The 22,077-nt window shown below is 41.9% G+C and overlaps 1 protein-coding gene across 1 annotated transcript in view; it reads left to right on the top strand.

Moving 5' to 3' along the window:
• The window catches only part of LOC139447175 (uncharacterized), a 37,423-nt gene extending 17,358 nt beyond the window's left edge, over positions 1 to 20,065 (top strand). Inside the window, exons 5-14 of the mRNA XM_071228377.1 lie at positions 952 to 1,012; positions 3,317 to 3,404; positions 4,495 to 4,584; positions 5,206 to 5,241; positions 8,255 to 8,333; positions 10,623 to 10,670; positions 11,242 to 11,324; positions 12,201 to 12,277; positions 14,748 to 14,818; positions 19,031 to 20,065. Of these exons, the coding sequence (XP_071084478.1) occupies positions 952 to 1,012; positions 3,317 to 3,404; positions 4,495 to 4,584; positions 5,206 to 5,241; positions 8,255 to 8,333; positions 10,623 to 10,670; positions 11,242 to 11,324; positions 12,201 to 12,277; positions 14,748 to 14,818; positions 19,031 to 19,171 (774 nt within the window). The 3' untranslated portion in view covers positions 19,172 to 20,065. The remainder of the gene's footprint in view (positions 1 to 951; positions 1,013 to 3,316; positions 3,405 to 4,494; positions 4,585 to 5,205; positions 5,242 to 8,254; positions 8,334 to 10,622; positions 10,671 to 11,241; positions 11,325 to 12,200; positions 12,278 to 14,747; positions 14,819 to 19,030) is intronic.
• The last annotated feature ends 2,012 nt before the right edge of the window (positions 20,066 to 22,077 follow it).

Genomic DNA, 22,077 nt, shown 5'->3' with positions numbered 1-22,077 from the left:
CACTGCCCCTGCCACATCAGCCCCTGCCACCACTGCCCCTGCCACCACTGCCCCTACCACATCAGCCCCTGCCACCACTGCCCCTGCCACATCAGCCCCTGCCACCACTACCCCTGCCACCACTGCCCCTACCACATCAGCCCCTGCCACCACTGCCCCTACCACATCAGCCCCTGCCACCACTGCCCCTGCCACGTCAGCCCCTGCCACCACAGCCCCTGCCACCACTGCCCCTGCCACCACTGCCCCTGCCACATCAGCCCCTGCCACCACTGCCCCTGCCACCACTGCCCCTGCCACATCAGCCCCATGCCACCACTGCCCCTACCACATCAGCCCCTGCCACCACTGCCCCTGCCACACCAGCCCCTGCCACCACTGCCCCTGCCACATCAGCCCCTGCCACCACTGCCCCTGCCAACACTGCCCCTACCACCACTACCCCTACCATCACTGCCCCTGCCACCACTGCCCCTGCAACATCAGCCCCTGCCACCACTGCCCCTGCCACATCAGCCCTTTCCACCACTGCCCTTGCCACCACTGCCCCTGCCACATCAGCCCCTGTCACCACTGCCCCTGCCACCACTGCCCCTCCCAAACTTGTGTTCACCTTGTCCTGACAAAATGCAGAATATATTTCACCAAACATGACCTCGTCCCATCCCAGTGATGATTGTGTGTCAAGTCTGTTCAGTGTAGATGTATTCCGTGTAAGACCATTCCTACAGCTCAGCTAACATCCAGTGCAATGAATAATTAACCATTTCTAACACAACTGTTGCTGCTTTCTCAGTCTCTGTAAAGAAATTTCAGTCTTCTGAAACACCAGTAACCATGGTAATTTTCAGCTCTTTGCTGTTTTTGTCAATGTCAGTTGTTTCTCATAGGAGAAACAGAATATGTTTGAAGTTTGAGCTTAACCATGTGAACTGTCTTTTCTATTTTCAGAGTGACATGATCCCTGACAGTACACTGTGCAACTTCTTGGGATGGTGGCTGACATTTTTTGGTATGTTTAGTTCGGCTGCTGTGAGAACATTGTTGCAACCTCTATTCTAATCATACTGATATGTACTCACAGGGTGTATATTGTACCATACTCACTATGTGCATATTGTACCATACTCACTGTGTATATATAGTACCATACTCACTATGTGCATATTGTACCATACTCACTATGTATATATGGTACCATACTCACTATGTGCATATTGTACCATAGTCACTATGTATATATGGTACCATACTTACTATGTGCATATTGTACCATACTCACTATGTATATATGGTACCATACTCACTATGTATATATGGTACCATACTCACTATGTGCATATTGTACCATACTCACTATGTATATATGGTACCATACTCACTATGTATATATGGTACCATACTTACTATGTGCATATTGTACCATACTCACTATGTATATATGGTACCATACTCACTATGTATATATGGTACCATACTCACTATGTATATATGGTACCATACTCACTATGTGCATATTGTACCATACTCACTATGTATATATGGTACCATACTCACTATGTATATATGGTACCATACTCACTATGTGCATATTGTACCATACTCACTATGTATATATGGTACCATACTCACTATGTATATATGGTACCATACTCACTATGTGCATATTGTACCATAGTCACTATGTGTATATGGTACCATACTCACTATGTGCATATTGTACCATACTTACTATGTATATATGGTACCATACTCACTGTGTATATATTGTATTGAGTCTTTGTTGGCCTGTATATGACTGAATCTGACAATACAGTGATTGATATTGTGAGCAGCGATCCACATCGTTGGGGTATGATGAAACACAATCAACCAAGTCACAGAGTGTGACCATCCGCTCCATTGTCACCTCTCACGACCAGCACAGGTTGCTGGGGACCAAGTCTAGCCCAGAGTCCCCTCATGTTCCCAAATAAGTTGCCTCTTCCAACTAGAGATGAGTGTTGGGGACACAGTCTAGCCCAGAGTCTCCCCATGTTCCCAAATAAGTTGCCTCTTCCAACTAGAGATGAGTGTTGGGGACACAGTCTAGCCCAGAGTCTCCTCATGTTCCCAAATAAGTTGCCTCTTCCAACTAGAGATGGAGTGCTGGGGACACAGTCTAGCCCAGAGTGCCCTCATGTTCCCAAATAAGTTGCCTCTTCCAACTAGAGATGGAGTGCTGGGGACACAGTCTAACCCAGGTCCCCATGGGGTCTGGCTTTATAAGATGACCCCTATGGAGGTCCAGCACATCTTTCTCTTATATTTCACGCCTGTTTCCGAGGTTCTGGATCAGTCCTAGGCAGCCCTTGCTCGTTGCAAGAGGCGACTTGAGGGAATGGTAGGTCTATCTCTGTGATTTGGTTGATTGTGTGTCCTTGCACAACACAGCATGGGACCATGCACATGATAGAACAGCCTGTCTCAAAGCACCTGTACCATAGCATTTTCTCACCAACCCAGCCTTTTCTGTACTTCTGCAAGTTTAGATTCTCCTATCTCACTGGAGCTCCTTGTCAATTTAAATGGAGTTTTTTGTTTCTATCAAAATTATAAAGAGACAGACTAAGTGTTAGTCTGATAAGATCAATCACTGGTTAAGCTGGTCCAGACTTGATTATTAACAGTCTCTTATTACAGTTGGAATATTCTGAATCATGTGAATGCAGCGTTAATGCATTTTGTACAGAGTTATGTCCCTTGCTCTGTGCTTTTCAAATTATTGCATACTGTATGAAATGGGTACAATTTTTCTCAGAAACTACTGAAGTTACATGAATGAAAGTGTGCATGCTTATCAAAGAGATACTTGTCTAAACAGTTCCAAGATTGGTCCTATCAATGATTTATTCCCCTTGATCCATGTTATTCTGCTTAGCATGCTTAGTGCATACTGTGCAATGGGGACGAGAATTCTCAGAAACGACTGCTGTTAGCTTATCTAAGAGATATTTATCAAGACAGTGTTATTCTTTTCGGAGAATAGGCTTTTTGTTTGCATTAATTTCACATTTAATCATTTTTCCTGATGACATAAAGCGGCCCAAGTGCCCCCCTCTTCTTAAGGCTTTATAGGACTTTTTTATAGTTTATATTCACTACTGTATGAACAAACAAAATTCTAATGTGCCCCATGGTGGCTATTTTCTTGTTTTATTGTCTTTTGATGAGAGGGTTGTGGAATAAGTGAATGCTTTAGTTTGTCTGGTCACAATGGCTGACATATTGATGACGTGACTTTTACCTCACTCACACACTCCCTCTCTCCCCCCAGACTGGACGGTGCTGCTGTGGGTGGGCTGCATCACCTTCAACCTCTACATGAACGTCATCAGGACCACCACCACAGCCAGGTTTGAGTGGTACGTGCTTGGCATCGTTGTGTGCGCTGTTATACCAGGTGTCAGACTGGGCAGGGTTAGACAGCAGGGTTAGACAGTCTGAGCAGGGTTAGACAGACTGAGCAGGGTTAGACAGACTGGGCAGGGTCAGACAGACTGAGCAGTCTGCAGGGTTAGACTGACCGAGAAGGTTAGACAGTCTGAGCAGGGTTAGACAGTCTGAGCAGGGTTAGACAGACTGAGCAGGGTAAGACTGACCGAGAAGGTTAGACAGACTGAGCAAGGTTAGACAAACTGGGCAGGGTTGGACAGATTGAGCAAGTTTAGACAGTCTGAGCAGGGTTAGACAGACTGAGCAGGGTTAGACAGACTGAGCAGGGTTGAGACAGACTGAGCAGGGTTAGACAGACTGGACAGGGTTAGACAGCCTGAGCAGGGTTAGACAGTCTGAGCAGGGTTAGACAGACTGAGCAGGGTTAGACAGACTGAGCAGGGTTAGACATACTGAGCAGCTGCAGGGTTAGACACTTGTCCTCAAACTAGATAGAATAGGACCCCTGCACTCTATTGCTCGTCTTAAAAGGTGGCTTAATTGGATTGGGTGGTCCACCATGAATCTGGGAAATACTCTATTCTGATTGGTCAGTCAGAGGTATCAAATCATAATAACTTCCACTGATCACTGCAGAAGATGATCTTTTCATAGTCACTGCACCCTGCTGAGATGGCACTGATTCTGTGGTCTAGTGGTAGAGCGTCCGCCCAGAGAGCGGAAGGTTCAGGGTTTGATCCCCAGCTGCTTCACACCCAAAGATGTTAAAAGATTGTACTTGTTGTTACCCTGCCTTGCGCTCGGCATTAAGGGGCTAAAACAAGGACTGGTCAGCTCAGAGTCAGTATACATTACCACAGACCACCAAATGGATGCTTAAGGAAACAAAACACAACCTGTTCACGTGCAGCAGTGAAATATTGGCAAACACCTTTTTTAGTGGGTACCCATAAAAATGCACATGCAGTAGTGGTATAAATTACATTGGATTGTTGCCTCATCTTCATGATTTACTTGTGTACTAGTGTAAGTGTTTTTTTGTTTTTTTTTATATTTCAGGGCCTACCATATTTTGTGCTGGGTGTTTTCATTTGTGGTGTCCTGCCTGCCTTTCATCAACGACCGCTACGGGCCTGCTGGAGCCTGGTGGTGAGTAGACAACAGTGTCAGTTTCAGGCCCGCTGTTGTGTGTAGACAACTGTGTCAGCTACAGGCCGCTGTTGTGGGTAGACAACTGTGTCAGCTACAGGCCGCTGTTGTGGGTAGACAACTGTGTCAGCTACAGGTCGCTGTTGTGAGTAGACAACTGTGTCAGCTACAGGCCGCTGTTGTGGGTAGACAACTATGTCAGCTACAGCCCCGCTGTTGTGGGTAGACAACTGTGTCAGCTACAGGCCGCTGTTGTGGGTAGACAACTGTGTCAGCTACAGGCCGCTGTTGTGGGTAGACAACTGTGTCAGCTACAGGCCGCTGTTGTGGGTAGACAACTGTGTCAGCTGCAGGCTGCTGTTGTGGGTAGACAACTGTGTCAGCTGCAGGCTGCTGTTGTGGGTAGACAACTGTGTCAGCTGCAGGCTGCTGTTGTGGGTAGACAACTCTCTGTGAATATCTAATACACGCAAACTGATTCCAAAATGGCGTGTCATTAATGTTCCATCGAAATACATCACAACTCTTGTATATTAAATACAATCTTCTCATAGTAAAACCATGACCAGGCTGAAATACTGTCAATTCCATTTAACACCTTGTCACTTATTCACCTTTCAGCTGGATTATCGAAGACTGGAAATGGAGGCTAGGCATGTAAGTTATATCTGTTGCCATAGTAACACTAAACAGTGCTCACAGCATCAGTCACCCTGTGGGGATTCCGGGTTAGAATTTGGTCTGAGTACACCGTGCTCGTTGTATGCGGCAGTTTCATGAATCGTGGGGTGGCTTGTTTATGTTTTTGATTGCATGTCATTGTGCACCAACAACATGGGATGTTGTTCATAATATTGTTCACTGGATTGCCTGGTCCAGACTTTATTTTTTTTACAGGCCTCTATCATATGCAGCAAACCAGCACTGTTACAACTCTAAAATGTTTTGTTTCAGTTTGGGTATGCTCGTTTATAGTAGAAACAGACACGGATTTAAAAATTCCAACTGAATTTTAACATAATTAAGCTACCTTCCTTAAACATATGTGCACGGCTTCTACCCAATTCCAACAGAAATCTCCTGCTTTTGATCTGCTCTTAAACCATTTTGGCCAAACATTGGACAATATGTGAACTCAGGTCTGAAATACTCTAATTGAATTCCAACACAAAGTTATAGAAATTGATTCCTCGAAAGGCTGTAATACCAAGAGGCTAGGTTGCTGAACATTTCTGTAAGAGTGACAAGGAGAAACCACTTTCCCTTGGGATTACTTGAGATTGTAAACCCTGACTGGAGGGAAAGTACCTAGGGGCCTCCAGAGCTCCGGATAACTTTTTGAGCAAATGAGTTTTTACTCTAGGGTGTCTATTTTAATTGGGTTATTACATTTTTCATTGGTTAACCAATACTTTTTCACTCACCTATTCATCATTCTATTGGGTTTTTCCTAAAATTAGTGAACATTTTAAGATTTAAAAAAATAATGAAATAATGTTTTAGGTGTATATAACTGTTCTAAATATATAGGCTTGACTTGGAAAGTAAATTAGCTCGTAATTGTGTTACGGAAATTAGCTCCGTTCATTGGGTATTTACGCGTGCTGTTTTTATACATTTGAGTTTTTCATTTCATGCATGCGTTTTTGTACGAAAGTTAATTGAAAGTAACTGGGTTTTGAATATTTGGTGGTGGGGGGGGGGGGGGGGGTATTTTTCTCAAGTACCCTGCTTATCTGTGGCTGTGGGCCTCGGTGTGTTTGCTTCTGTCAGGGTTTACAACCTCAAGCAATCCTGAGGAAAAGTAGTTTGTCCAACATATAAATCAACTCCTCACATGGATAATATAAAACCTTGAGGTACCTAAAAGTGAAACAGTACAATGGGTTGCGGTGTAAAAGGAATCCGATCAAAGCATTTGAGAGAAAAAACACATGCAGCATGGACCAACTGAATTCATATGATGTCAAATTGAACAACTTTTCAGCACCTACCCCGGTGGGAAAACAGTGAGTTACAAAACTAAACACGATATGCGAGGTTGCAGGTTTGATTCCTATTATCCATAATGAAAACTTGCATTTCTTGTCTTCGATTTTGGAACATTAGACGTTTGAAACACCAAGTACAAATTTATTTTAATAGAAGTATTAGTAACTCTCACAGGAGAGTTTACAACCATTGTAAACCAGACTGCAGGGATTACATCTAAACTAGTGCGTTCTATGGAGGAATTCAACCATTTCGAAAAACCCTGTGGTTACACAAACAGGTAGGAGGTTTATAAACCTCACTCTGGGATGAGGTTCAACAAGGAAAAAGTAAAACCTCACTCTGAGATGAGGTCCAACAAGGAAAAAGTAAAACCTCACTCTGAGTTGCATTCTGGGGTGGGGTCTAACAAGGAAAAAGTAAAACCTCACTCTGAGTTGCATTCTGGGGTGGGGTCTAACAAGGAAAAAGTAAAACCTCACTCTGAGATGAGGTCCAACAAGGAAAAAGTAAAACCTCACTCTGAGATGAGGTCTAACAAGGAAAAAGTAAAACCTCACTCTGAGATGAGGTCCAACAAGGAAAAAGTAAAACCTCACTCTGAGATGAGGTCTAACAAGGAAAAAGTAAAACCTCACTCTGAGATGAGGTCCAACAAGGAAAAAGTAAAACCTCACTCTGAGATGAGGACTAACAAGGAAAAAGTAAAACCTCACTCTAAGATGAGGTCCAACAGGGAAAAAGTAAAACCTCACTCTGAGATGAGGTCCAACAAGGAAAAAGTAAAACCTCACTCTGGAATGAGGTCCAACAAGGAAAAAGTAAAACCTCACTCTGGAATGAAGTCTAACAAGTCTTACCTGTAAAAAGTAAAACCCTCTTATAATGAGGTTGTTAGGTGAAACAAGTACCGTCCTAACCACTGCTCAATGACCCAGATAGGTTTTAAGCATGAAGCCATCGAGCTCAATTATGTCAGGAAGAGTTGTGTCCCTTACCTTCTCACGCTGGGTTTGTTCTGCAACCAGTGCATGTGGATGTGCACACTGCACTGCTGCATGAGTTGCAATAAAAGACATTTTCTAATATGGGGCTTTGGTGTTCAGGAATCCCCAGCACTAGAAATAAGAAGGTGTAGAATATTAAAATAAATTGCAAGCAATATCATTTTGCATTTATGTTTCTGTAAAACTGAAAAAACATTAGTTCATGTCCACTGGCATCTGTCTCTTGATTGGCTGATTGTAGTGTCGATTTGTTTTGCGTTATTATGCTAAACGACATCATCGATATTGTCAACTTTTGTTGTATTTATTATGAAATAACTGATCTTTGAAGTTATTATTGTTGACTTATTTATTTAAAAGGATATACTAGAACCGCATGTTTATGGGTTTTTTTTATTGAGATACAAGAATCAGATATACTACTTTCTTTTCTAACCCATAGTGAAAATGTCAAGTGGTTAGACTCGCTGACTTGGTTGATGCTTGTCATGGTATCCCAATTCGGTGGAGTGACGCTCATGTCAATCACCGGATTGTCTGGTCCAGGCTCGATTATTTACAGACCGTCATCATACAGCTGGAAATTTGCTGAGTGTGGCGTTAAACAACAAACAAACAAAGAAAACCTACACAGACAAGATTCCTATGATATTGTTGATGATGTGTTTCAGCTGGTACGGGCCTCTGTTCATCATCATTGCCTTGCTGTTTGTGGCCTATATCTACATCTCCGTCATGCTTCACAGAAAGGTCAGTACTGCTACTGCCAGTTCTTCAATAGTTAACGGGGGCACGGGTGGCCCAGTTGTCTAAAGTGCATGATTCACTGTGCAGAGTTGCGTCCCTTGGACACGCCAGAAACCTAGGATTGTGGGTTCGAATCCCGGTTCCCCCCGATTATGTTTCTAGGTTTGTCAGCACCGAACCCGTGATCATGGGTTTTACCGAAGTGGTAAACGTCTGAGACCTGCATCACTTCAGGCTTTCCTCCCACATTAAGCTGACACGCCATGATATAACTGGAATACTGTTAAAAGCAGTGTTAAACCCAACTCACTCACTCACTCACTCACTCACTCACTCACTCACTCACTCACTCACTCTTCAATAGTGCCAATCCTGCGGGGTTCCCGGGTCGGAATAGGTCCCCAGTAGCCAGTCTTTGAACACATTTTAAAACCCATGGAATGGCAGGTGACCCATAAATGTTGCCTGCCCATCTTCAAAGTTACCTGCCCGCATTCTGACATAATTCTTGAAAAGTCAGAAAATATAAGAGACAAATTGCATCTTGATTCAGTAGAAATAATGCAAGCAGTTACTTGAGAATCTTCAAGGAGTTATAATAAAACTGAATACATAAGAAGTTTTAAAATTATCGGCCAGACATTCGGCAGGTGGAGGAAAATTTCATGCAGCCTGACAGAAAAGTTGCCATTCACAGGCCAGTGGGCAGGCAGTTATATCGGACACTTCCAGAAGCCTTTGCTAGTAGTAAGAGGTGACCAAATGGATTGGGTGGTCAGGCTCAGTGACAATGTTGTACACCGACAACATTGATTGTTGCACTTAATATTGATCATTGGATTGTGTTTGATCGAGACTTGATAATTTTTAGTCTGCTATCATATAGCTCTAATATTGCTGAGTGTGTCACGATACATCAAACCTGCAAAACAAAAAGAGCTGTTTGGTCTGTTAACCCCATGGAGATTTCGGGTCACAATTGGTTGCTTAATGGATCAAGTTGTCATGCAGGTTCATTGACTTGGTTAATTTTGTCTCAATGTTCCTCAATGACTTGGATCATTAATATCAATCACTGGATTGTCTGGTTCAGACTCCATTATTTACAGGCTGCCGTCATATTACTGCAAGTAATTTTATGAAGCTTGATCAATGACACCTGATGGCCGGTCGGGTAGCCTCATGGTTAAAGAGTTCGCTTGTCTATCGAAGACCTGCATTCGATTCCCGACATGGGTACAATGTGTGAAGCCCATTTCTGGTGTCTCCCGCTGTCATATTGCTGGAATATTGCTGAAAGCGGCATGTAACAATACTCACTCAATCAATGACGCCTGTGGAAATTTGTCAAGATAGGAAAAAGAGACATCTGCAATGAGTATTGGGTGGTCACAATGTGCGACCCGATTGATTGTGGGTCATTGTAGCATGCTTGGTTTGGTTGTTGTTTTACGCCACACTAAGCAACATACTAGCTATATGATGGCGGTCTGTAAATTAGTCTGGACCACCCAATTCCGTTAATCGCCTCGTACGACAAGCACAGTCGCCTCTTACAACATCATTGTTTGCTGAAGATCTTCAGGGGTCTTGTAGCGTGCATACCATCAAACACTGGCTTGGTTATGTACAGGCCACCAAGATAGTGGGAATATTGTTGACTGGTGTAAAAGAATATTTGCACACTCTTACCTTAGGGTTTCAGATCAGTTCATTTTCTAGTAGAGTGACCATGTTTACTGTCATCCAAACCATTTTCTTGATAATCATATGCATTATCAACAGTTGAAAAGATAATGAAACTGCCCTTCTGGGCCCATCTTAGCGCTTTGATTATCGTTATGGGAGTTACGATCATCTTGGCGCGCAGATACTGAATTCCCTAAGCAGAGTTGTGTCCCTTTGGCATATCGGAAACCTGTGATCAAGGGTTTGAAACCCATTTAGGCCCTGCTAACTTTCTAGGTTTGTCTGAGATCTGCATCACTTTGGCCTTTTCTCGCACATCAAGCTAACATGGCATGATTTGACTCACATACTGTTCAATCAGTGCATGACTGTTGTGTATTGTAGGTAAATGTTTTCGTCAGTTTAACTGTTTGGATAATAAGCATCAAAATAGCTTTAAAGTAAACTCACTCACTCACTCACTCACTCACCCAATGCTCACTCACTCACTCATCAATATGAGTATAATTAAAACTTGACGCATGTAGATCTATATTTTGCTGTAATGTGTGAAGATAATGTAACTATCCATCACAGTATTGTCAACACTTGTTTTCATTACAGGCCAACACCTGGGAAGGAACATACGATCCTGACACAGAGCGAGAACATGTAAGAACAACCTCTCAGGAACAGGAACACAAACTGAAGAAAAAAACAAATGATCACGGAGAATGCCTTTTAAAAATCATTTTGTTATTTAATTTTCAATTTCAAGTGCGAAATTTGAGGGGTCCTTGTCATAAGCTGTCTCCTTGGTCTAGTGAATAGAACATCTGTCCAAAGAGCGGAAGGTCAGTAGTTTGGCCATGTCATACCAAAAGATGTTAAAAGATGGTACTTGTTGTTACCCTGCCTGGTGGTCGGCATTAAGGGGCTGAAACAAGGACTGATCAGCTCGGACTCGGCATGGTATCTCACTGCGCTAGCACTATAAACTCAGCATAAGTTTCAGTACAAACTGATTTGCGATATAAGTGCACTAACCTTGATTTGTTCTTGTTTGTTTGACTTGTTTAACGCCGCACTCAGCAATATTTCAGCTATATGACGGCGGTGGAATGCAATGGAAACTGGACATTTACAGTCAGTTAACTCTCTTGCTTCGGGAAGATGGGGTCAGGGGTACCCAGTGTGGTCTGTTCCAGCCGTTGTATGATGACAGCTGTTCTGTGTGTTTCAGCAAATGCTGAAGGAGGATATCAAACCACTGAGGTTCTACCCCTTTGTGTACCTGGCCGTGTCCATCTTCCCCCTCATCAACAGGTAAGCATCAGTGTCACACCCTCGTCAACAGGTAAGCATCAGTGTCACACCCTTGTCAACAGGTAAGCATCAGTGTCACACCCTCATCTACAGGTAAGCATCAGTGTCACACCCTCATCTACAGGTAAGCATCAGTGTCACACCCTCGTCAACAGGTAAGCATCAGTGTTACACCCTCATCTACAGGTAAGCATCAGTGTCACAGCCTCATCTACAGGTAAGCATCAGTTTCACACCCTCGTCTACAGGTAAGCATCAGTGTCACACCCTCGTCAACAGGTAAGCATCAGTGTCACATCCTCATCTACAGGTAAGCATCAGTTTCACACCCTCGTCAACAGGTAAGCATCAGTGTTACACCCTCATCTACAGGTAAGCATCAGTGTCACACCCTAGTCAAACAGGCAAGCATCAGTGTCACACCCTCGTCAACAGGTAAGCATCAGTGTCACACCCTTGTCAACAGGTAAGCATCAGTGTCACACCCTCATCTACAGGTAAGCATCAGTGTCACACCCTCTTCAACAGGTAAGCATCAGTGTCACACCCTCATCTACAGGTAAGCATCAGTGTCACACCCTCATCTACAGGTAAGCATCAGTGTCACACCCTCGTCACAGGTAATCATCACAGTAAAGTGTCACACAATACCATGTGAATCTCAAACCCAGGCCTTCATAATTAGCTAATGATTACTAGTTTATTGAATTCAAAAACATTATGACATGAATGTGCAATTGACAAATCTACTACCAAAAAAACATACTTACAAACTCTCTTGGTCCATCAATACCCCAAAGTGAAGTCTCTCATGTCAAGCCACATAAAGCACGGTGCCATGACCATGTGCTGATGTGTCTGGAACTTGTGTTTCAGGATTCAGAATGCAATATCCCCCCATAACCATGTGTTTGCTCTGGTCCTGCTGGCGTCTATATCAGCTCCACTACATGGTATGTATTCCATCCTATTCTTTTCTTCTTCCAACATTGGGGCCACAGGTGGCCCAGTCGTCTATGGCGCCGCCATTCCCTGTGCAGAGCTGCGTCCTTAGGACACGACAGAAACTTATGATTGTTGGTTCAAATCTCGGTTTGCCGTATTCTGTTTCTAGGTTTGTCATACCCATGAGTTTCACCGAAGTCTTAAAGGTCTAAGACCTGCATCACGTCGGTCTTTCCTCCCACCTTACTTTACAGGCTGTGATATAACTTGAATATAGCTGTTATAGTGTCGTTGAACCCTACTCACTCTTCGAAAATCATCTTTGTTTATTGTTATGATCACTGTGTTTATTAAGCCAGTCACCCCCTTCGTACAGTTTAGTTTATTATCCCACGTACATTGACGGGTTGTGACTTGGGGAATGAGTGAGGTCCCCTTTAATAGTAGCTTAACAAGCTTCATACATGCAGATGTTAGTTATTATGTTACCTATAAAGTTATTTTCACCTTTTCATTCAAAAGTGTCGGGGCTGTCGGGTAGCCTAGTGGTTTAAGTGTTCGCTTGTCACGGGTTCGATTCCCGACATGGGTACAATGTGTGAAGCCCATTTCTGATGTCCCCCCGCCGTGATATTGCTGAAACATTGCTAAAAGCTGAGTAAAACCATACTCACTCACTCACTCACTCACTCAAAAGGGTCACCAGTTACTGAAACAGTTTTATAAAACATTATAAGCTCATTGAGACATTGTGGACTGGATCCTAAGTGTTAAATTCCTTTTCTGTAACTGCTAACTGGCATTATGTGAATGAAATGGTTTTGGACATGTTTTCCCCTGCTATTACCTGTGTGGTCTAGTGGATAGAGTGTCTGCCTGGAGATCAGAATGTCAGTGTTTCAATCCACTGGCTGCATCACAAGAAAAGATGTTAAAAGATGGTACTTGTTACCTAGCCTTGGATGGGATAAAACTATAGCTGGTCAGCTCTGGGCCAGTCTACTGTGGCGGAGTAGGGTATCCATATTAACCCGTGTCATGGTATCCACATACACACATGGATGCATGTCGCTATGTAAGCGAAACTATCTTGAACATGACATTAGACCTCTTTTCACCTCAACTCATTGAACACACAATGCCATTTACCGGTAGAATATTGTCAAATGTAACAAATGTTATTTTTGAGATGACATTATCTTTGTAAAGTATAGATTCTTTTACTTCTGGGGGTTGAGTCCTGTCCGTTACTTGAACCCACACTGACAGAGTGAGGCACCTAATCGCCAGCACACAAAGTCAGCAATCTAACCCACTCAGCCACCGAGGCTTCCACAAAATGAAAGTCTGACAACTGGTAGTCTTGATCACGTACTTTGTGTACCCCTCTGACAAGTGTAAATTGGCATGGCTCCCATGTCCAAAAGCTATGAAAACAAAATGTCATTTAGAAAGTTGAGGCACCTAATTGCCAGCACACAAAGCACGAGAATCTGTACTTTACAAAGAAAGCGTTATCCACAATACTGCAAATTTGGAAATTAAATGCATCTCCATATTAAGACGACTGCTGACTCCTAGCCAAAAATGCTTTTCATTATCAATGCGACTCCCCCAACCCCATCCCCAGTGGAATGATACATATCCTTATCTGAACCCAATCAAACATCAAATAGCGCTGAGTAGAGCACTTCCGTAAAAACAATATACAGTGTTTTCCTAAAAACAACACACAGTTTATATGTTTACTCTGTTGACTGGCATTAGTGAGTGAGTTGGGTTTAACACCACTTTTAACAGTATTCCAGTTATATCACGGCGTGTCAGCTTAATGTGGGAGGAAAGCCCAAAGTGATGCAGGTCTCAGACGTTTACCACTTTGGTGAAACCCACGAGCATGGGTATGGTGCTGACAAACCTAGAAACATAATCGGGGCGAACCAGGATTCGAACCCACAATCATATGTTTCTGGCGTGCCCAAGGGACGCAACTCTCCACAGTGAATCGCGGCGCCTTAGACGACTGGGCCACCCGTGCCCCCTTGCCTGGCATTAAGAAAGTTCAAAGGCAATAAAATAATTGAACTAAAAGTTCACAGATTGGCATGCAGAGAAGGTGTCAACAACGTTGACACGAATGGGTAGCACTCTTGACCCCAGCAGTGATAACTCACCGGATGCCCATTGTGTAATTCCTATTCTTTGAATGACATTGTTATATACTTGTTACAACTGCTGCTCAATAAACCGTGGTTGTGTTAATATTCAAGTTGGTATTTCCTCTATCCAAAGTGTGCAGTGAGGCCGTCTTATTGTTGAATGTCATTTTGGAGACCTAAATGCGAACTTTATTGATGCGAGCAAAGACCACTCGCATTTTTCGCATTTAATTCATGCATGCATAAATTTCAAGATTTACAGGATAACATTTTTTACCGCGGATTGTCATGTTCATGTCTTCTATTGCTCCTGTTGCAGGTGCTCTGAATGCTATTGTGTTCGGTATGGACAAAGAAACGTTACACAAGTTGAAACCTGCACAAATACGCGTGAGTAAATTCGGCTTGAAACACAAGGATGTTTCATGATCTCTCAAACATAACACATGTTCTGAAAGTCTATCTGATAGGTTTGCCTTGACATGCCCTCAATGGAGACCCAGACAAAGAATCTTAGCGCTAAGATGACTGTAACCACAACTCTATAACACAGACTTATCACAATATCAGCACTATAATTATTGAGGGGTTGTGACCCAGCATTCAATTGCTTGTATTAGGAGGTGACTAAATTGGATTGTTTCATCAGTGACATGGTTGATTGCTTGTCATCATACCGACTCTGATGCTCATGATATCAACCACTGGTTTATCTGTCCAGTACTGATTATTTAAAGCCTGTCATCATACTGCTGGAATATTGCTTACTGTGGTGTACGAGAATTAACAAAGAAATTACCCGACATGAATTACCTGACATGAAGACAAGAATTAAGATATGTTTCCCCAAATACTACTGTATGTAATAAATGCATTCTGTTTGAAGGAGATTATGAAATATCCTCCATATCTATCATATAACAAAATGTATTAATAAAAGCACTAGTTCTTCAAATATACTTAATGTGTTCAGTGATGTCATCGGTGGCGTCCCTGTTTTTCCGAGATGATGTCATGAAGAATGCAACTACTAAAAATCGGTAGAGTTCTAAAATTTTGAATTATAAATTACAACTTTTAAATGTTGCACAGAATAATATTTCATTGTTCAATGTGAATTATATTTAGGATATTTCTTGGCCAAGTGAATTATCATGTTCCTCGCATCTCGTGACAGGGAAAAAAAGATATTTCACAGACACATGCAATATCCAATTTATTATATACTTTTTATAGGCAGAACAAACAGAAAATATTTTGGGTCACAGAAGTTCTTTGTCATACATTTGAATATGACAATATACAAAATGAACTTGTACAAAAAATATTCTTGACATCTGCGAGATGTTGGATTCAAAGAATACACGTAGGTCAAAGTAACAACAATGGCGCTTTGCAAAAACGAACAGTCTCGAATGACGAGTTAAATGAAACATTTACAGTTTGTAACAAAAGATTTTTGAGAGAATAAAATGCAGGGAGGTAACTCTTGTATGACAATAGTTCCGTCCTTGTGTTATTTTCACTGCAATGAAAATATATATTTTCTCAAACTGAAGTATATAATAAATACCAATATTATTGTGTCCCAATTGGGACACATTATTCTTCAACGCTCATGGAGCCAATAGACTTGTTTTCTAGTGTTGGGTTACCTTTATTTGAGTTTATGTCACAGAAGTGATTGGTAATTAACTATAATTAAATATACAGGCCAGTATGTAAAATGTATGCTTCATCGGCAACTCTGTGCCCATCTTCTTTCAGGGCATGCTCCTATCAACTCACACAATTTATTTCAGTAGATTCGTAATATTATAATAAGGGCAACAGTTAGAATCAGATTGTCTGATGGCTGTAATATGTTTCTGGGAGTTTGGCGGAATGGTTTGGGGCAGGTGGGTGGGGTGGGTACATTTAGTTAGAATCACATTGTCTGATGGCTGTAATATGTGTCTGAGATCTGTTTCACATGTCAATTCCATTTGCTTCAAATAAAATGACGTCACCTTGTGAAGGCATTCTGATCGATAATCAAGATCTATATTGTAATGAAACAGGTCTTTCTTCGCGAAGTGCATCAAATCACGTGAGCACCTTGATTAAGGACATGAAAAATACTTGTTAACGCTAAGTTGTTGGTACACATGCTGTGCAGATCCTGCAATCAACTGAAATCTGCATGGCAGCTTACAAAACAAGATGTTGATTGGTTACGTGATTTTGACTGGACTCGTTAGTCCAGCCCAAATATAACTCCATAATTACAGCCTAGGCGAGGATTGAAACTGAACTTTTATAGTCAGTTAACTCCCTTAACTCAGGAAGATGCATGACCCCAGAATATTGCCCTTGTTTGGGACACATGAAGTGAAGTAAGGTGTCTGAGTTTTGTCGGGGGGCACGGGTGGCCCAGTCGTCTAAGGCGCCGCGATTCGCTGTGCAGAGTTACATCCCTTGGGCACGCCAGAAACCTATGATTGTGGGTTCAAATCCCAGTTCGCCACGATTATATTTCTAGGTTTGTCAGCACCATACCCGTGCTCGTGGGTTTCACCGAAGTGGTAAACGTCTGGGACCTGCATCACTTCGGGCTTTCCTCCCACATTAAGCTGACACGCCGCGATATAACTGGAATACTGTTAAAAGCAGCGTAAACCCAACTCACTCACTCACTGAGTTTTGTTATATATCATTGCTTGAAATGTACTCCCTTAAGGGACCTTATGGGTGCTAGGATACAATTGTGCTCCAACGTCATAAACACGTTTGACGTCAACTTACTTCAGTGAAGATAGCCATGTGTGATGTCATGTATCTCTGTAATGAATTTGAATTGAAGCTTGTGAATTGTATTTTCGTGTTACTGTAGTTTTAAAATATAATGAAAAGTCAAAATAAGATTTTTCACCCACAAGGTCCCTTGTCTCATGGTAGGTCACTTACATTGCTGGTCTAGTCTGTGTAGGAGGGTGTGGAGTCATCCCTCAGATGGCATCCTGACCTGGACACAGGACTCCAGTCTTCTATGACCGCTACATCTGCAAGATGGGTGACTGACAAGCTTGATGTTAAAGCAGATTCAATGCTGATATCAAGGCTGACACTAAAACTTACCTTAACAGCACAGCATTGTGCTGAATATTAGTTTACCTGTTCAAATGACTATGGAAATGTAAACCAGTTATACAAGCATGTGAGAGGTCACATTCTCAAATTATTCAGTGAAACATCTAATCCAACTTTTGAACTCCATGTGTGTTGGATTCAGAAATGAAAACTATTATGATTTTGAGCCTAACATTACGCTTTTACGCTTTTCCTCCACTTTTTGTAATTTTTATCATTTTCTTACAAATTACTTACAAGGCGAACATATCATAGAGAGCAAATTGTTAATGCACAGGTGACATGAATCATTCTGTAGCAAGACCTTGTCAACCAATGAAAGCAATGCTTTCATTTCACATTGTGTTAAGGTATTCATTACTCCATGATATGAGGTCTCTGATTGGTTGTTATGTTAAAACAAACTCAATCGGTCTTTGCAGGACAGGGGACAAATGGTTCCGATAACATTATTCTCTTTCACATGAGGAGGCACGGGTGGCCAAGTCGTCTAAGGCGCCGCGATTCGCTGTGCAGAGGTTCACCCTTGGGCACCCCAGAAACATGATTGTGGGTGTGTTTCTAGGTTTGTCAGCACCATACCCATGCTCGTGGGTTTCACCAAAGTGGTAAACGTCTGAGACCTGCATCACATCGGGCTTTCCTCCCACATTAAGCTGACACGCCGTGATATAACTGGAATACTGTTAAAAGCGGCGTTAAAACCAACTCACTCACTCTTTCACATGAAATTGTTCTGCTTTTTTACCCACTGATTCCTCCAAAGCTTCAATGAGGGTTGGTGTCTCTGCAGATTTGCCATTGTATTGGATATTAATCCTCAACCAGTAGTTTGTAGTTTAAGGAACTAATTCTTGTAGTTTTGTTTATGTCTATTGGTGTAATATCTATTTGTCATGTGCATACTAATTTTCTAATTTTCTTCCATCTCACTAGCTTATGGGCAGAGGTATTTCTGTTGCATAAAACTGACCCAAAGCTTTCACAGACATCCAAAGTCAGCAAGCAATGGTTTGACCAGAGCTGTTTAGGGGAGATACAATCTGTTCTTGTGTAGCCCAAATTTGTATGTTTCAAATCTCACAGGTTATGTTATGCAACATAAGCCAGAAACGTCTGATTGTGAGTCTGTATCCTGAATCGCCCTGATTACGTGTCAAGATTGACAACACCCTACGCTTTCTCGTGGGTTTCACCAGTGATGTCATGTCTGAGACATCAAGGTGACATGCCGTCATATAACTGGAATACTGTTGAAGGCGGCATTAAATCCAACTCACTCACTCCTGTGGGCAGAGTACACTTGTTGACCCACTAATCATGGTTTCTCTCCCCCTGATCAAAACTAGATGCACAAAGTCTACCAATCGTGTAGAGATATTTAAAATAGGTTTTGTTCAGTTTGCACTAATACATCATCCTGCTCATGGCTTCTTGCTAATTATCTCCCTTTCCTTCCTCTCTAACCACTAGGTGGCGTTTCAGAGTCACTTGCATCATCAAGAAGTGCGAGAGTACCCCGTGGCGTACCGCTCCCCCGAAACGCCTCCCAGTCACAGCGTGGAGTCCCAAGCACCCCGATTCCAGCACATCTCCTACTCCAAACTGCATTAATACATTACTAATATGTGTAACATTGTCATACTAACTCTCTCAATGCTAGGAGCAACGACTAATACTAGATCCATAGACCCCCTCCGTGGTCCAGTGGATTGAGCGTTTGTCTGGAGAGTGGATGGTTGGTGGTTTGATCCCTGTCTGCATCATACCAAAACACATTAAGAGACGGTGCTTGTAACCTTTCATGCAGTAAGGGGATAATACAAGGACTGATCGGCTCTGAGTCAGTATATGGTGTCTCATTGGGGTATCCATGTTAAACTGCGTCATGGTATCTCAGTGGGCTAGCACTATAAAACTGGTATAAGTCCGGACTAGTCCTAGAAGCCACACACACACACACATGTTGCTATATAAGTGCAATAATCCTGAATGCGACATTAATTTCACCTCACTAGTTTCGTATATTATATATTAAGTTTATTGTTTGTTGACATTATGGTTTGATTATGTAAGAGTCTATCATAAGGGTTAATATTATTTTTGGTAAGTTGGTGAAAGATCGACGTGGTCTGGCTGTATTACAATATTTTATATGTTTGCATAAGCAGTGTTCCCTTTAACCGGTATATACCAGTCTTTAACCGGTAAAATTAAGCTTGGACCAGTAATTCATGTGCCTGTCAGTCCTTTACAAATCTTTGTTTTTGAACAAAACATTGGCTATATTCATATAAGTATATGTTTCGAATGAAGTCAGCATGTCTGTAAGCATCACGGTTTCCCCTTGTCTATTTTTCACATTACACTTTGCATTGAGGTTAACTATGCATTTATGGCAACTTCAGCTCGAAATATTAACACAAAAAAAGAGAGAAATATGTGACTGAACTTAATGTAAATTACATGTAGATTTAACATAGTTACTTCAGAGATGACGTCATTGCAAGTCAGATAAGCTTGTACTCTGTAGGACTTTGTAGGACTGCACAGAGTACAAGTCAGATAACCTTGTACTCTGTAGGACTGCATGGTGTACAAGTCAGATAACCTTGTACACTGTAGGACTGCACGGTTTACAAGTCAGATAACCTTGTACTCTGTTGGACTGCACGGAGTACAAGTCAGATAACCTTGTACTCTGTAGGACTGCACGGAGTACAAGTTAGATAACCTTGTACTCTGTAGGACTGCACGGAGTACAAGTCAGATAACCTTGTACTCTGTAGGACTGCATGGAGTACAAGTCAGATAACCTTGTACTCTGTAGGACTGCATGGTGTACAAGTCAGATACCCTTGAACTCTGTAGGACTGCATGGTGTACAAGTCAGATAACCTTGTACTCTGTAGGACTGCACGGAGTACAAGTCAGATAACCTTGTACTCTGTAGGACTGCATGGAGTACAAGTCAGATAACCTTGTACTCTGTAGGACTGCACGGAGTACAAGTCAGATAACCTTGTACTCTGTAGGACTGCACGGAGTACAAGTCAGGTAACCTTGTATTCTGTAGGACTGCATGGTGTACAAGTCAGATAACCTTATTCTCTTTAGGACTGTACAGTTTACAAGTTAGATAACCTTGTACTCTGTAGGACTGCACGGAGTACAAGTCAGATAACCTTGTACTCTGTAGGACTGCACGGAGTGCAAGTCAGAGAACCTTGTACTCTGTAGGACTCTGTAGGACTGAACAGAGTACAAGTCAGATAACCTTGTACTCTTCAGGACTGCACGGAGTACAAGTCAGATAACCTTGTACTCTGTAGGACTGCACGGAGTACAAGTCAGATAACCTTGTACTCTGTAGGACTGCACACTGTTATCAGTACACTGCACTATGTTTCAAGTAATGCATATTGCAATAATCAGTGTTCCAGTATATTGGGTAAAAAAGTTTCGTTATCCTTTGTATCGCTTAACCTAATGTCTACACAGAGATGCATTCATACATGATGTCTTTCCCTCGAATCTGACAAAATGACTGAAACACGAAAGTTTTCACTCACATTAATATCTACTTTGGTATGTAGAAAATAGGATCTGTGTGTACAAACAGTGTCAAACACTAAGCTCACAATATATCACGATACAGACACCTGTATCGAAATATATTGCAAAACCAGTTTTTTGCTAGTGCACAGTCCTACTTATTAAAAGAACAATCAATCCTGTTAAATTGACTTTCTTGATTGTGTGTCTGGTGGTTCAACATTTGTCATTCACTGTAATGTTGGGGGCACGGTTGACTTAGTCGTCTAAAGAGAAGTCTTTGTCCAAAGTTGTGTCCTTTGGGTAAACCAGAAACCTAACAATAGCCAATAAGCTGGACCCCATGGAATAGAAACATTTTGAATATGCATATGAACATACTTTGTGAGCAAATACTCAACAGCTCAAAACATTGTCGGGATGATAAAACACAGAAGTCACAATCAGCGTTAATTATGATACTATGTCTATCACAATACTATGTTTATCTAAATAAGTTAATCAAAATATGTTTATCACTTCTTTGAAAGGCATTTAAAAGTGATACACATAAGGAAGAGAATTTATGGATGTCAACGTTTCGGAGTATATGCTTACCCCTTCATCAGGTGAATGAATACTACAAGGCAGAGAGCATATATATGTACGTGTAGGAACAAGAAGACTAATTTGATGGAGGAAACTTAACAAGGGAAGCCAACACATAATTTGTTTCCACCTTTTGTTATCCATAAATTCTCTTCTCTTCCTTATGTTCATCACTATTCTACATTCATAACAAGCCTATGTTTATCAAAATACTAAGTTTATCACAATACCATACATATCATGATACAGGATGTCTGAGTGAAATTGCTTTTTGTAGGCCATATTGATACACTACAGGTCACAATTGTATTTTTTACAAAATCCGTTTTAGATGCCAAATGTTTTTGCTAATTTACCTCAGGTACTCCATAATATAT

Source organism: Haliotis cracherodii, unplaced genomic scaffold (assembly GCF_022045235.1).
Source record: "Haliotis cracherodii isolate W230 unplaced genomic scaffold, xgHalCrac1.p SCAF_7, whole genome shotgun sequence".
Taxonomy (NCBI): domain Eukaryota; kingdom Metazoa; phylum Mollusca; class Gastropoda; order Lepetellida; family Haliotidae; genus Haliotis; species Haliotis cracherodii.
The sequence above is the reverse complement of the archived record's forward strand: the minus strand, read 5'-3'. Positions and strand labels throughout refer to the sequence as shown.